General features: G+C 32.7%; 1 protein-coding gene across 11 annotated transcripts in view; it reads left to right on the top strand.

Moving 5' to 3' along the window:
- The first annotated feature begins 280 nt into the window (after nucleotides 1–280).
- Nucleotides 281–16,144, top strand: part of LOC111047107 (single-stranded DNA-binding protein 3) — a 105,895-nt gene continuing 90,031 nt past the window's right edge. For 2 of the 11 annotated variants that reach the window (XM_039443259.1, XM_039443256.1), the window contains exons 1-7: nucleotides 284–549; nucleotides 1,786–1,858; nucleotides 2,512–2,573; nucleotides 3,291–3,375; nucleotides 6,867–6,908; nucleotides 8,616–8,702; nucleotides 15,209–15,286. In XM_039443259.1, coding sequence (XP_039299193.1) covers nucleotides 494–549; nucleotides 1,786–1,858; nucleotides 2,512–2,573; nucleotides 3,291–3,375; nucleotides 6,867–6,908; nucleotides 8,616–8,702; nucleotides 15,209–15,286 — 483 coding nt within the window. In that variant the 5' untranslated portion in view covers nucleotides 284–493. Of the gene's footprint in view, nucleotides 550–1,785; nucleotides 1,859–2,511; nucleotides 2,574–3,290; nucleotides 3,376–6,866; nucleotides 6,909–8,615; nucleotides 8,703–14,033; nucleotides 14,100–15,208; nucleotides 15,287–16,144 lie in introns of all 11 variants that reach the window. The other 9 variants (XM_039443261.1, XM_039443260.1, XM_039443258.1 and 6 more) reach the window with 8 other exon arrangements.

Genomic DNA, 16,144 nt, shown 5'->3' with positions numbered 1-16,144 from the left:
TGCACTTCCGAAAACCATTGCCAGAGCCGCATAGTGTCCCTTTCTCAACTGTTACGACTGATAGGAACCCTCCCTATTAGCCCTGTTGCTTATCCGTCAAAAGAACAAAAAGTTTGAAGATCGAACAGAATTATATCTGAATCATTCAATTATTTCCACAAATTGAGTTATAACCCATGTCTATAAACTCATGAAATTGAATTAAAATATCACAGTATCGAGTAAGAGAGCGATTGATCTATAGCTTTTAAAAATGGGGCGTAGCATCAGTAGGTGGAACAGGCTGCTCTATAATCGTTCAACCAATGGCGGCTGCTTCTCCGCTTGCTTACGCAAACCGAGAGTAGGTCCGTGAGCGCAGCTCAGTGTTTTGAACGATGGGGCATACAGTGTTTTCGTTGAGTGTTTCTAAAATTTTAAATTAAATGTTGACATAAAATAAACATTTTCTGATGGGGTGCTACTGTCAGTGAAATTGTGATCCAATTCGAAAATGTATGCAAAAGGAAAAGGTTCCACTGTCCCTTCAGATGCCCAAGCACGCGAAAAGTAAGTAGTAAAACGTTTCTATTGATTGATTACCTAAGTTTTTATTTCTTGGCTGTTTATTGCTAAACAGTATTGAAATTATTTGAATGAATTCGGAAAATTTTGAGCTGTTATTCAGACTAGTTCTATTACTTGAGCCGAGTCAGGTTCGGCGTCTATTTTACTTGAACTTTCTTTTGTGCTCTCATTACTTAATGTTCTTGAGCTGAACTTTCTTTTATGCTCTCATTACTTATGTTCTTGAGCTGAACTTTCTTTTATGCTCTCATTACTTATGTTCTTGAGCTACAGCTTGCTTATTTAGGTAATAGAATTAGTCAGATCTAAGAGTTAAACATTTCTCTATCAAATCTATTCTAATTTTCTGGGAGATTTATGTTAACCATTATCTAATATATATTATCTCTTAGATTATAATCAGTCATTTTATATATAAAATTTTTTGGGAGCTGTTCACTTTTGACAGCTTATCACTAGCTATAAGCCTACCTGCAATGGGGCTTAATTATTTAGAAATCACACATCTATAGCCTATGTTGTATGTCATAATTTCTTTTGATAACATGAGACTGGATAGATTATAAAATTGACAACATGTAATAGGCCTTGTACTGCCACTAGTGATACCAATGACTGCATTGTTTACAAACAAATTCAACAAGTTGAAGATTTTGTGGTTCGAGTTCCAAGATTTGTTAGGTCATTGTTGTGAAGCTTATTAGCATAGCACAATCACAAGTAACAATATTAAGATAACTAGCCACATTCATGTCTAGTTCAACTTAGCCTATTTGGGGAACCTGAAAACTCATAAGGTAGACACTTTGTGATATCAATTCAAGTGTAAATGAAATTGTGGTTAGTGTCATTGCTTGATATGTTCAACTCGAGTCAAATGGTTGTTGATCAATTTTGTGCACTGAGCGGTGATCATCCAATCATTCAAAAATTGGAGGCTTTCATTTGATGGATAAGCCCTATTACGTTACTCGAAAATTCCAAAGTTTACATTTAAACTTGACATTCCTCGCATTACGAACCTTTGTGCATATAGTCTTCACTTGACAATGGTGATTGAGTAAGTTTGTGCATATTACTTCAACTATGCAAGTATAAGAGAACCAAATTCAATCTCTCAATTTTTGAAACAGAAAAGATAATAAGGGATTGTGAAGTCCCATGAAAGTAAGGCAGCTTTTTCGTTGACACTATTAATAGATGTGATCATTATTTCAGATTGGCGCTGTATGTTTATGAGTACTTGTTGCACGTTGGTGCCCAAAAAGCAGCACAGACATTCCTATCTGAGGTAAGAATTATAATTATGACTAAATTTACAATTCGAAAATTAATTTTCATTCAGGATTGGAAATGAATTTTAGTCTATACAATTGACAATATTGAGGGTCTTGAATGTGCTCAACCCCAATAACATTTTTGAGATTGATGTAATCAGTTCATTCGCCTCACTTATAGATCAATCCTTGAATTTATTATTCACATTTTATATTATTCATTTATTGTATTTTTCGACATCGAATAGTAACAGTACGTATGTACTGAAATTGAACCGTAAAGGTACCGGTAAAATTTTGATGCTAATGGGGACTTCTCTCTTAATATAGCTTATAATGCTTAATATAGCATCAAAACTTGGTTGTTACTGTTATTAGTAATATTTTATTTCATATCAACTTTGTTCTATGTTAATTTTTCTTCGAGCCTCTGAGAATTTTGTCTATTCTCTTATGATATTCTGTTTTCTTTACTTGTTGCACCAAAAGTATACATTCAAATTAATATGTGCCCAAACAATGCTTTTTATTTGCCATGTACTTTACTTTGTGTAAAATTTCAACTAATTTGAATTTATTTATATTTCAAATATTTTCTTTTTGTATGATCAGAAAAACAAGATTCGGATTTTCGATTATTGTTGTAAAAATTATTTCTTGTTTACAGATAAGATGGGAGAAAAACATCACATTAGGAGAACCTCCAGGATTCTTACACTCTTGGTGGTGGTGAGTATACTATACTGTTTGAAAATATTGTGGTTTCAATTTCTCAAAGTTCTCTTGATCTTGCCTTGAGATTATTTTAGTTATGGACTCATGGCTTGATTTGAATGATGAAAGTACATGTTAGTTCAGATAGTCGCAATGATTAATGATTTTGGCAATAAAAATAACTATGTTCTATATTATCTGAACAAGTCAAACAACATAGATTAGGCTGTATTCCTATTTGATATTAATTCCAGTAGAACAGTTCTATCCTAGAAAAAAGAGGTGTATTATTTGTGAATCTCAACCATGCTTCACCTACACATAAATATGACGTGTGTCCTTGTTTAATCATATTTATCTGCACTTTATGATGTTTTCTCCGTCTCAAACGAATGGTCTCAAACTCATTAAAAATTTGTGTGTACAGATGCACAATATTTCATACCATCTCCCACTTTATTCATTGTTTATTAACATATTCTACATTTACTATCGTTGATTGTAATCGATAAACATTTGATCGTTAGATTGAGAAGCTCACAAGTCTTTAGATTTCAGTTTTGAGTTATTATGAGGTCAACGTGTGGATTTGGTAACCATTTATATATAGCCTACTCCTGTAAAAACAAATTCATACTTGATCGTTAACTTCAACTTGAAAAAATTGTTATACTGTACTAATAATTGAACTTGTAGTGTAGTGAAGTTATTGTTTTGTATTTATATTTTCAGCGTATTCTGGGATCTGTATTGTGCGGCCCCTGAGAGGAGGGACACTTGTGAGCACTCCAGTGAAGCCAAAGCATTCCATGACTATGTAAGTCCAACAATGGAAACTAGATAACTTGAAGATTGAACTACAAAGATCGCTTCTTATCTATAATTAATTAGTACAGTTCCATCTCTATGCAGGGTGATTCTTAATTATGGTAAATAATTTAATACGTGATAGTAGAGGTAAAAATAAGAAAAAAGTTCTTATAAACATATATCCATAAACGCTTCATTAGCGAGCTATACAGAGTGAAAGATTTCGCCCGGAATTCAGTTCCTCTGGTGATATACACCGATGCTGAATTTTTAGGGGACTAGTTTTTGAGAAACTTATGCTGGATTCATATGGAAAAATATCTGAAAAATTGAATAAAACTAGTCTGGAAGCTGTAGTGTGAGTAGTTTTTGAGAAAAAAGTTGAAATATGCAAAATATTTAAGTAGATAAACACAGACTTCTACGTTTGATGCCCAATAATTTTCTTTAATAACCAGTAAACAAATAATTTTTTGCAACAAAAATTGTAGAGAATTTAATTCTGGAAAGAATCATGTAAGCTGTGTAAACAAAATTTGAATAAAATTTATTCTTATGTAGTACATTACACCGCAAAATTTTGCTGTTTTATGAGGAGGAAACTAATAACTCATAGGTTGTAGCTGATTGCAAATAAAACATGGATTTAAATAACAGCTGTTCCAAAACAGCTGATTTATTTTGTTTTAAATAAGAATATATTTAAAAGAAATTATCAGCTGAAAATTATTTTCAGAAATATTTTAGTTCATTGTTGAACAAAACAACAAACTAAGTTAGGCCTACTGTAACCGCGCTGTGTTTTTTGTTTAATCTATTAACCAGTTATTTGTAATCATTTCACTTTGCTCTGAGTGTTGGCAGGTAATTTTAGACATTATTCATACTCCGAATTAGCTGACATGCATTTTAATGTATGGAATGGGACACTGTAATAGTATTGAAGCAAGACGTTTGTATCAAGAGAACTTTCCTAACCGAGTATGTCCAAGTTCAAGGTTTTTTGTCACTATTCACCAACGTCTGTCTGAAACAGGTTCTTTGATATCCAAAGAGCACATTTATGCAGGCAGGCCCTGATCTACTATGACTGTTGAGTTAGAAAAACAAGTTTTTAATGAAATTTATGAACATCCAGAGAAGAGCACGAGGGAATTGTCAGTGCAGTTTAATGTCAATCAATCTATTATTTGGAGGATACTAAAAGAGCAACAATTACATCCATACCACCTCCAGAAAGTTCATACTCTATTGCAACGAGACTGTATTCCTCGTGCTGGTATTTGCCGATGGTTTTTAGAAAAACTTGTTAACCTAAACTTTTTAACAACCGTTTTATTTACAACAGCTATCGTTAACGTCCACAACCAACATATTTGGGCAGATGAGAATCCTCATGCCATCAATCCTAATCGTCCACAACATCAGTTTTCAGTAAACATTTGGGCAGGAATCATAGGAGATCATCTACTTCTGTTCGAGCTTCCTCCCAGGCTTAATGGCATAATCTACTTGAACTTTTTGAGAGAGGAGCTATTTATAGTACTTGAAGATGTACCTCTTCAGTTGCGCCAAAACATTTGGTTTATGTATGATGGAGCTCCAGCACACTTCTTCAGTGTTGCTGTTCGTGAACACCTGAATCACAGCTTTCCAAATCAATTGATAGGCCGAGGTGGGCCACTACCATGGCCAGCTAGGTCACCAGACTTAAATCCTTTGGATTTTTATCTTTGGGGACACTTGAAAACCTTAGTATACAATACTCCGATTGATACCATTGAAGAACTCCGATTAAGGATTTTGAACGGAATAGAAATGATAGAGCAGACTCCTTGAAATATTTGAACGGGTCCGACAATCGATGAGAAGACTTCTGAACATATGCATTCAGAACAACGGAGGTCACTTTGAACATCATCTTTAGTCTTTTGGTATAAGTTTAATGTGATTTAGATATGTTACTTTCATAGAAAAATAAAACTTATCATAAAAAACCGAATATTTTGTTTGCAATCAGCTACAACCTATGAGTTATTAGTTCTCTCCTCATAAAACAGCAAATTTTTGTGGTGTAATGTACTACATAAGAATACATTTTATTCAAATTTAGTTCACACAGCTTACATAATTCTTTTCAGAATTAAATTCTCTACAATTTTTATTGCGAAAAATTATTTATTTATTGGTCATTAAAGAAAGTTATTGGGCATCAAACGTAGAAGTCTGTGTTTTTCTACTTGATTTTTTTGCATATTTCAACTTTTTTCTCAAAAACTACTCACACTACAGCTTCCAGACTAGTTTTATTCAATTTTTCAGATATTTTTCCATATGAATCCAGCATAAGTTTCTCAAAAACTAGTCCCCTAAAAATTCAGCATCGGTGTATTTCACCAGAGGAACTGAATTCCGGGCGAAATCTTTCACCCTGTACAGTTCGCTAATGAAGCGTTTATGGATATATGTTTATAAGAACTTTTTTCTTATTTTTACCTCTACTATCACGTATTAAATTATTTACCATAATTAAGAATCACCCTGTATTTGCTGATTACTCTTTGTTATATTTATAATAAATGTATCTAACGAATGAACTACTGATAAGAGTGATGAAAGTGAATATGTAATGTAGAAACACAATAAAAGTTATCTAGTACCCTTTTTCATTTCATTAAAAAGTGAGTATGTGGCAGAGAATTGAGCTTCCACTTTTTCAACATTAACCTTATCATATAAAGTAGGACAAGGTCTTTGTACTAAAGTGAATGTGTTGTCCATAAAGCCTGGTTTTCACTAGTAGAGTTAGTGGTCGAGTAACTGGAATACTAACTCTATTCTAATTACTTGGTCGAGTAACTATTTTCACTACAATTGAGAATAGTAGCATAGTAGGTAAAGTGTGTTGTCTAATGAACAGAACTAACCTTAAAATGTCAATACTTTTCAATAAATTAACACTTTGAAATGTTGAAATCAGGGCTACTTATTTTTATTTTTAAAATAGAATTATTATAGTAGCTTTTTTAAATTAATAGAATGGTAGATTAAGAATACAATTATATTTAATTATTGTATTCGTAATCTATTATTTTATTAATTTCAAATAATTCTATTTTATAAATAACACTTTTTAATAAATATCAATACTTCTTGATAGCCTACTGCACGACTACTAGCTCGAGACTGTTTTCATTAGCAGTAGTGGTAGAGTAGAGAGAGAAGCGGTGGTTGATGAAGGCAAGTGGTAGAGTACTATCCCACTCTACTAAAAACTAGTACTCTACCATGACTACTCTTCCATGAATGTTTTCATTGGGAGAGTTTACAAGATAGTTAGTACTTGCCCAGGGAACTCTACCACTAACTCCACACTAATGAAACCCAGGCATAATAGTAGTTGTAGGCCTACTAGTAATGCTATTATACTGAATCCTGAATAGAAAACGAGCTTGTAGAGTCTGGGATACTATAATTCATTATTCATTTGTTTTGCAGGGATTTGTGAACTCAGGCTATGGAGTCAACGGTTTATCGCATGTAAGTTGCACTTTCTTATCTCGGCTGTTATATTTGTTGATATACAATTATGGGCTTCACTTGTAACTTTTGCAAATTTTCATATATGTGATTGATGTAAACGATTATATGATTGTAGTAGAGTTGAACTTGAATTCGATACGATAATAAAATTAGTAAAGAGTGTTCCATGATATCTATCATAAGAGCACATTATTGATCTACATTCACAATACGATTCTTCAACAAGATCTACAAATTCTGAACCTGTGTTTGCCTTATTATCCTCATATTATTATAATTTGCTATTCAGTTATATATTAATATTTTTGAAGATTCGTCATTTAAATCATTTAACATTACCTAGTTTCTTCATACTTTTAATTTCTTCAATTATCAATGCAAACATTATATTTATTTATCTCGATTGACTCATTTAGACCTTTCTAAATTGATATTTATATATCATTGAAAAATATGTATAATAGCTTTATGTACCAAGGGTGTAAAATGCGACATTATTGCTTCAGCAAAACAGTTCTCGTATTATTCTGCTATATTATATAATATGGCTAGAAGAACTAGCAATCAATCAGCTTATTGTAGACAAAAAAATTATAAATCAAATTTTCAAATTCATTTTATCAAATTGAATTGAATAAATCAATACAATGTATGTTTTATAAATAATAGATTAATATAAAATACAAAATAATATTCCAATCAACACATAGACTCTTGAACTAAAAATAACACGTTTTTAATCTGACAATGCCAGCAAAATCTAGGTTCATAAAAATTATGATTTCTTGATTTTAGCAGGCGAAAAAGTAAAAACCGTAATGCGCATGCGCAGCAAGCAGTTGTAGAAAAACATGTTTTTTCACAAATTGGATAAAAATCATCACTATCTGGAAGAAAAGAATGGGTATTTTATGGGTAAGCTACTGCAAAAAGTATCAAATTTGGTGATTCATTAGAATTATTTGATTCTATTTAAATTCATCCCGTTGATGAAATTTTTAAAATCACGTAAGATACATCAAAATTTAATACTAGGAAGATTGATCATAAAAAAACAGTGGTAGAAGTGAATCCATTAGGAATTTTAAAGTTGGGGTTATGCGTAAGCCCATGTTGTCTTTGAACGTTGCATGTTTTGTGTTGTCCTGCTAGGGCTAATATCGTATTTTTTATACAAGAAATGAATGTAAAAATATAACATTTTACATCATAACATATTGCCTAATGTTTCAATGTATTATTTTTTTCAAGTTTTAACTAAACTGATTCGAAGCACTTGACATTAGGCCCACCCGCCTATAATCACTCCCCTCCCCTAAATATTTTAGGGATCCCTGCTAAAAAGTTAACCAGTCGTCATTTCAAGCACTTCCGACCTTTTATGACCCCCCCCCCCCCTATAAATTAATCAAATATACAGTATAATTGGTAATTGGCAACATGCATATTGAATGATGGACTTATGGTCCCACCCCTACCACTAGATACGCCAGTGGTTGTTGATATTAATAGTTTGTATAAATTTCATTGTTCGTAGTTGAAAGAAATGTTTGATAATATGCAATTTTACAATATTTTTTTAATTAGAATTGAATAAATTATTCTGCTACAACTATATTATTCTGCTGGGACCGTTTCACGAAATTCACTAGTTGCATTTTGATCAGTGAATTGTTGAAAAAGTGTGAACTTGACATGTTACAGAACACGGGACCAGCACCGAGTCCCATGAGTCAGATGCCTCCCAACGATGGTATGCCAGGAGGCCCCATGCCTCCGGGATTTTTTCCTGTAAGTCGTTTATCATGCATGATTCTGTTAAACACAGAACTTAAACTATGGGTGACAGTTGTTTATTTTCGACGCTAAACCCTATCCTATTATCGCTGGGACTAAAATTAATCTTTGAATCAATTTCATTCGATATCAACTTTTGATAATCTGTAGGTGGGTTGAAATCGCAGTTTACTCATGTCAGCTAGAAATAATCGTTTCAGTTCTAGGATTTTACCTAGTCCTATTTCACACGGCAGAATCACGTCTCCTATTGTTAGATCATATTTCGCGCTTCTCCTGTGTCTTTCACGTGGGAATCCTACAATTCAGGCGACGTTTGCTACACTATGCATATAATTATATTGTAAAAATGTACTTAAAAATAAGATAATAATTCTTCTGTCTCACAAAGAGATAGGAAAAGGTTTATAGAAGTTTGTAAACACATTGAAAGTTTGAACATGAAAATTTTAAAACTTTGGAAGTCCTAGTTTTTAAAAACGTTTTAAACTTTGAGAAGATGAATCCAAATATGAAATCAGAAATCATCTCCCATTATCACCCAAAAAATATTAGAAAAAGGAATCTTGTACAGTAAACTTCACTGTATTGTTAACGTCATAATTTCAATATGTTATTCAACAATTTAATTTATTAGGTTCAAATCATTGAATAGTACTCTAAATTCCAGTAATTTTTGGCTTAAAAACTTTGCATCGATCAATAAAATCTATTATGAACATACAGCATAAATATTGTGCTGATCTGAATCGATCTAATGGTAATAATAAAAATTGAAAGAATAAAAGATGTTCTATTCCATGTAAAACGAAAACTAATACTTGTGTTTGTATTAAAATTGCTGAGTGGATACTGCAGACTGAGAAATGTATAAATAGTTCAGACCAGCCTGGCGACTTTGATGCTATTGTGTTGCTAAAAAAATGATAATACATTAATCACTGATGACTTATATTATTCAATGCAGCACATTAGAACTTAGTGAAGTTGACCCAGTAATAATTGAAAATATATTCATCAATGGATTTGAATTATTTTGAATCGATATTGGATGAATAATATTGACAATAGTTAATAGTTGATAAGTTATTAGTAATCCAGGTATGATGATGTGATAATCATAAAATTGATGACAGAATTCATTCAAGAACTTGAATAAGAGTTCTCTTTTTTCAAGTCGGCTGAAAACGTTGGGTTCTAAAAGTTTTTTACTCCCTTATTCTTGGGTGTTTTCGGAAATAAAGATTCCACCTTATTTCTCACACGGATCAGTATAAGTTATATTATAATAGCTACAGTACATACGTACTATCTCTCTCTCTCTCTTGGGTTAACAGCCGTAGGGCTGGTTGGCAGCAGCTCTCCATGCTTTTCTGTCGTCCGCTTTCCGCTTCAGCTCGTAGTATGATCCACATCTCATATCCCGTAGCAATTGTTTCATATACTCCAGCCTAGGTCTTCCTCTCATATTCCTTCCCTCAACCATTCCCTCCATTATCCTTGTCAGTAGAGTGTCATGTCTGATGATGTGGCCAATTTTAAAATTAAAATATATACTATACCGTACGGTAAATATACGTAAAGTACTGTACTGTACCTGTACGATTTTACTATATAATTATATGATAATGGAAAGCTATATTAAAAACAGTCATGACTTCCTCCTTGTTTTCGGGTATTTTTTAAAATTGGACATACGCTTTAAAGAATTTGGGGTCGCTGAATCCAAATCTTAAATCAGAACAGGTATTTAAAGTCTTCTTTAAATTCTTACGCTTTAAAGAATTTGGAGTCGCTGAATCCAAATCTTGAATCAGAATCCTCCTATCGTTTTCGTTTTCAAGAAAGATAGATTTTGAGAGGAAAATGATCCTCATATCTTCATTTTCAATAAAGATAGATTTTGAGAGAAAATGATGACCTGAGAGACTTAGAATCATCATATGAAAGACGCCACTTGTCCTATTGTATCTCGATCAGGAGAGGAGGTTGCCTGCCTTGAGGGGAAAAGACGTGATGAAAGCCGGTTCCTCATGTGAAAGACACCATTAGACTCAATGTATTTGAGCAAAAAAAGATGAACACTTGATCACACAATAATCATGGTCCGTCCACGTCTCCTATCGTGTAGAACAGGCCTTACGGTTTATTGTACAGGATTGGTGAGAATTATGGAAACAGCTTAATATTTCTTTTACAAGGATAATTTGACAGTAGGTTCCATTGGGGATCCTATTCGAAAAAAACTATTGCTCTGTCGCTGCTTCAAAATTTCGGTCCGCTATTTTGAATCGAATTCAATTTTTTTAAATGGGAAGGTGGTCAAGTGATACATGATTTTAATACTGATTAATTTCAAGAGAAAATCAATGGCCAAATCCGCATATCGATATTTTAAACCTTTTGAAAGATTACTAATAAATCATACAATTTTTAGTTTTTAAAGAAATAATTGATAAAGTTCAATCAGCCGCCATTTTGGATAAAAGTATCATAGAACATTTTTATTGATGTATTTTTTCTCGTTTTGAAAAGGGCTTCAAAATTATGTATCACAGAATGGGTGTTTACATTCAAAATATTTGAGTTACAACCCCTCATTTCTTTAAAAACTAAAACTTCAATCAGCCGCCATTTTGGATACAAGTATTATAGAACATTTTTATCGATACCATCTTTCTTGTTTTAAAAAGGCCTTTAAAATGATGTACCACACAATGGGTGTTTACATTTAAAATATTCGAGTTACAACCCCCTAAGTCAGCCCTTATGACGGGTTGAAATTCAGTTGTACGTCAAAAGGTAGAGTATTTGACCAATAACTTATCCTGAAAGTAACAGTATTATATCTACAACAGTCTCCAACTTATTGAAGGTTACCATACATATGACTCACTCTGTATATTACTAAAGTGAGATTCACTTCAAACTGTCAGCATTTCTTATAAATAACATCAATGCTTCTCATTCAGTCTATGCTGACGTTTTGAATAGTCAACAGATTTATATGTTCAAGATTGAGAAAGTTTACTATAATACGGAGACTGTTGTTGTTAACGAGCTGTCCATAAACGGCGTGTTATGTAATAATAAATTCGTTGCAAGTTGTAATAGAAATATCCTGTATGCCTCTGGTTTATTCTGCATGAATTGTTATTTTATTACTATGCTAAATATAATTATTTTCGGCGCAGTTTAATTATATTAACTGCAATATTGTGAGCTTTTGTTGGATGTCAATGTGCCTATTATATTTTAGTTTATACTATGTACAGCAATGATTTGGAAATTGAAATGAGAATGGGTTTGAATGCAACGTGTTAAATGTCGAAATGAATGGGAAACTTGTTAATTTGTTCGTGTTTGTATGCTAACTGTCCATTATCTGACATTTGCCTGTTGGGAAATGTACATCAAAATGTCTATTATTGTGGCCTCAAACTTTTCATGAGGAGAGGTATGCTTCAATTTCTTCAGGTCATTATGTTGGAAAACTCCATGGTTATAAATATTTATTCTCAATTCGGGCCAAAATTTCTTTCTTGAACACACAAGGGTTGGTAGTATGATGTGTATTAATGTCTTGAAAAAGCGTTTACATTGTTTCATTCATATTTATGGAATAGCTTTAAATACAATAAATAAGCACTAAGTTATTTAGTGCAACAGTGAGCTATTAGGCTAATCATAGGTGAAACTGAAAACAATCTGACTCATATACTTTCAAAAGCTAGAAATTCTCAGCTTTTCATCACAGAATGTACTTCTCTCAACGAAAACAGTGTGGCAATAATATAAGATGCTCTATTATACATTTTTATGAAATATAAGAAATCTTACAATGATCATCATCGACCCACTATTTGATGAATGTTGCGAATTTGGGTTGCAATATCTATAATGTATTACCCGTACATAGAAAAGTTGAAATTCTCAAATGTGCAATTAAATTGAACCAATACCTAATCAGATGCTGTTTATATTTTATGTGTACCTACAAAGATTGTCTTCAAAAATGCTCTTACCCCTTTTCACAGGAGATAGTGAAAAGGAGAGCCTGAATGCTCGAAATAACCATCAATGATATGAAATAGTGATGCTGATTTGTTAATTCTTTGGTCGAAAATTTTCATTATTACGCTGTTGTCAACTACTGAACGTCAATAAAGAGTAACGCCCTAACTTATTTTGTTTGAGCAAGTTTCAAGTCTTGGCAAAAACTTCATTATTTTCAAGTTGAAATTCAAATTTCATACAAGAGCTCAATCGCCTCTTATCGATCATGAAAATCGCGTTATTTCCATCATTCACGTGTTGTCAATCTGTTTCAATCTCACCAAAATTGTTTTTGTACAAAAGCAACTCCAATTTCAAATATAAATAGAAGAAACGTGTGCTTCCATTGTATTGCTTATTAATGACTTATATACGATAATATTTTTCATGAGATTTTCTAGATTCCCTGCAAATCATTATCAAATCCGTCAAATCTTAACATTCGCTTTATTCTAATTTTAGAAAAGGGTGTCATTTCTTGTGGTTGGTTTATTGAGAGACAAGAAATTAGTGTATCAAATGTCAGTTTTCTTGAACTACATTCAGTAGTCATTTTGTTCTACTAATCACTATTGAATAGTAAGGAAAATATATTATGAAATATGAGTTTCAAATCATTTTCAGCATTTTTGATAATTTGCTTTTCATATTTTTACTTGTTTCTGATTACTCACAACTCGTACTCATTCTTAGTTTTCTTGAATTTTCATTTACTCTTGTTTAATATCGTAGCAATCCATAAACTTAATTCAAATTTATACCACTGAACATTCTCGAAACATCACCTCATAATGAGACATTTCAAACTTTGATCTATAAAAGACACGCTTCGGTTATTTATAGCTTCTTATTCCTTTCCACCTTATAAATTAGCTATTTTAAAAAAAATGTAACCAATTTTAAAATAAAACTTCCAATCGAATAAATTGCTATTAGTAGCGAACCAGAAGAATAATCTCAGATTTTGTACATTCTTCGAGGGATACATTTTTACAATGATTACAGTATTTAAATCTTCTCTTGAGAAGATCATCACCAAATAACTTTGAATTGTTGTATCATTCCAAGGAAAGAGTTGCCGTCAGATAGCTGCTTAGTTGTTGATCAGCTAGTGAGAAACATTAGGTCGGGCAGAAATGAAAAGCAGTGAGCTTGTTTGGCTTGGGCGCTGCGAATCCCTTCTAATAATTCATAATTTGTTGAGAACTGTGTTGAATATGATTGCGTGTAATATTGAGATTTCAGTGAGATATTGAAGGTGTTTTTCAGAACTCCGCCATGAGGCCGTCACCACCTTCACAACCATCCCCGCATGGTCAGATGATGGCTAGTCAGGTACAGCATACCTTCAGTACATACATGCCTACATTTTGCTACTGACTTCTAGACGCTAGGCTGTAGAGCGTCTTATCAACTTCAACCAGATGTAGTTCTATTTTTCTAACTCCTGTTTGAGACACCACTCTACATTTACAACTAACAGCGGAATCGGTTAAATTAGGCTTGTCATCATTATAATCTATTTGTATCATCTTGAACTTTGTTATCATTAATTCTGTATAGCGATCAAACATTTTCTTTTCAATTATTTTCTATCAATTTTCAATTCATATTTTAACTTTTGATCAACTGTGTCGAGAAGTTTTCTAACAAAAGTTGTGTGACGAACATTTTCCAGTTACTTTTCAAATTTGATCAATACATTCAATTAATTGAACTAATAAATCAATTATGTTTAAACATACCAATCTCACCAATTACTCGTTTCTACATTGTGGTTAGCGGGATTATATTAATGTAGTCTGCTATTCCAAATTAAGTATCTTATCGAATTTCTTGTTTTAATCTCTTCATCTGTCCTGTTTTACTGACGTAATTTAATGTTGCTTCAACTAACATTTCCTGTAACTTACCGATCTTGTACATGCATGAAGATTGATGTTGAAGCTGGTGCGTAGCCAAATTCTTGAAGGGTTGAATAGAGTAGTTATTTTGGCGGCTCCAGTCACTATTTCTTCATAGCGCTGTCTACTTTCCATTCGATCGTAGTAGCTGATGAATTTTCTTCTGAAATCTCATTATTATTTTCTTCCAACTTATTTTCAACTTATAAGTTGAATGGCTAATTGCGATGAGAGATTTTTATTGCAACGCGTTCTACGTTCATAAGCGATTCTAATGATAACGGGTAGGTCCTTTTTATGATACTCGTCTATAATTTGATGTCAGTTATAATACTATTGCAACACTTGTGCCTTATATATAGTACACTTGACCTTGAGACGATTTTCATGTTTAAATATCCATCAGTTTTCTATAATAATAATAAAGAGCTACTTGCGTTGGCGGTGCATGGAGAAATGGAGCAATTGCAATGGTTTTGGGTGAATATGGTGGATGTGATGGTGTTGCTTTAAAGTATGTGTTTCCGCTTGATGTTGCAGCCTTTCATGGGCCCTCGCTACCCTGCCGGCCCCCGCCCCGGAGTAAGGATGCCTCAGCTAGGCAACGACTTTAGTGGGGTTTGTATCTTCACTATTCAATCCATTCCAAATTCATAAATGCTACTCCCAGTTGTAATTGAATTATTCAATCAAGGGTCCCAGTCCACTTCTGTTACTTGATACATTATTCTCTTTATATCGAATAAGAGATAAATCTTATTCCTATGTAGCACGTCCGTCAATATCCAATAGTGTAAAGTCTTGTAGTAATTACTTGACACAAAGTGTTGCCAAGTTGAATGTTGCTACATGAATTCATTTTGAGTTAATTTCGCTATGATAAATATTATCTATATCTCTTGTCTAAAAAAAGTGTTTAGATTGAAGAATTTAAGCAGTGCTTCAATACTGGAGAATTTAAGCATTGCTTCAATACTGAATAATTTAAGCAGTGCTTCAATACTGAATAATTTTAGCAGTGCTTCAATACTGAATAATTTAAGCAGTGCTTCAATACTGAAGAATTTATGCAGTGATTCAATACTGTTCCATCGTATTTTGCTTGCAAGATTCTGTCTGTGGTTATGTGTCCTTGTTTTATAATATTGTATATAATCGTATGCCGAATGCTGTATAGTTATAAACATATTCAAATAAGCAAGATCCAAATCACGATATTTCTTTCGAAGAGAAATGAATGCTTGTCGATACTCACTCATGCATGAAATGAATTTTGTTCTGTTCATCAATTAATATAATGTCATGGCTTTTTTGACACATTGCCATGTTTCGTACTTTTTCTGTAATATTCAATAGGTGATAATAGTTACAATTTTGTTGAGTTTCAAATTGGAGAAGCGGTTAGTCGCGCTGATACTGATAAGCTATCGATAAGGTGATTTAAGATGAACAGTGTTCATTGTAGGGATGATCACT

Source organism: Nilaparvata lugens, chromosome X (assembly GCF_014356525.2).
Source record: "Nilaparvata lugens isolate BPH chromosome X, ASM1435652v1, whole genome shotgun sequence".
Classification (NCBI taxonomy): Eukaryota; Metazoa; Arthropoda; class Insecta; order Hemiptera; family Delphacidae; genus Nilaparvata; species Nilaparvata lugens.
Note: the sequence above shows the minus strand (reverse complement) of the source record. Positions and strands in the feature narration are given on the sequence as shown.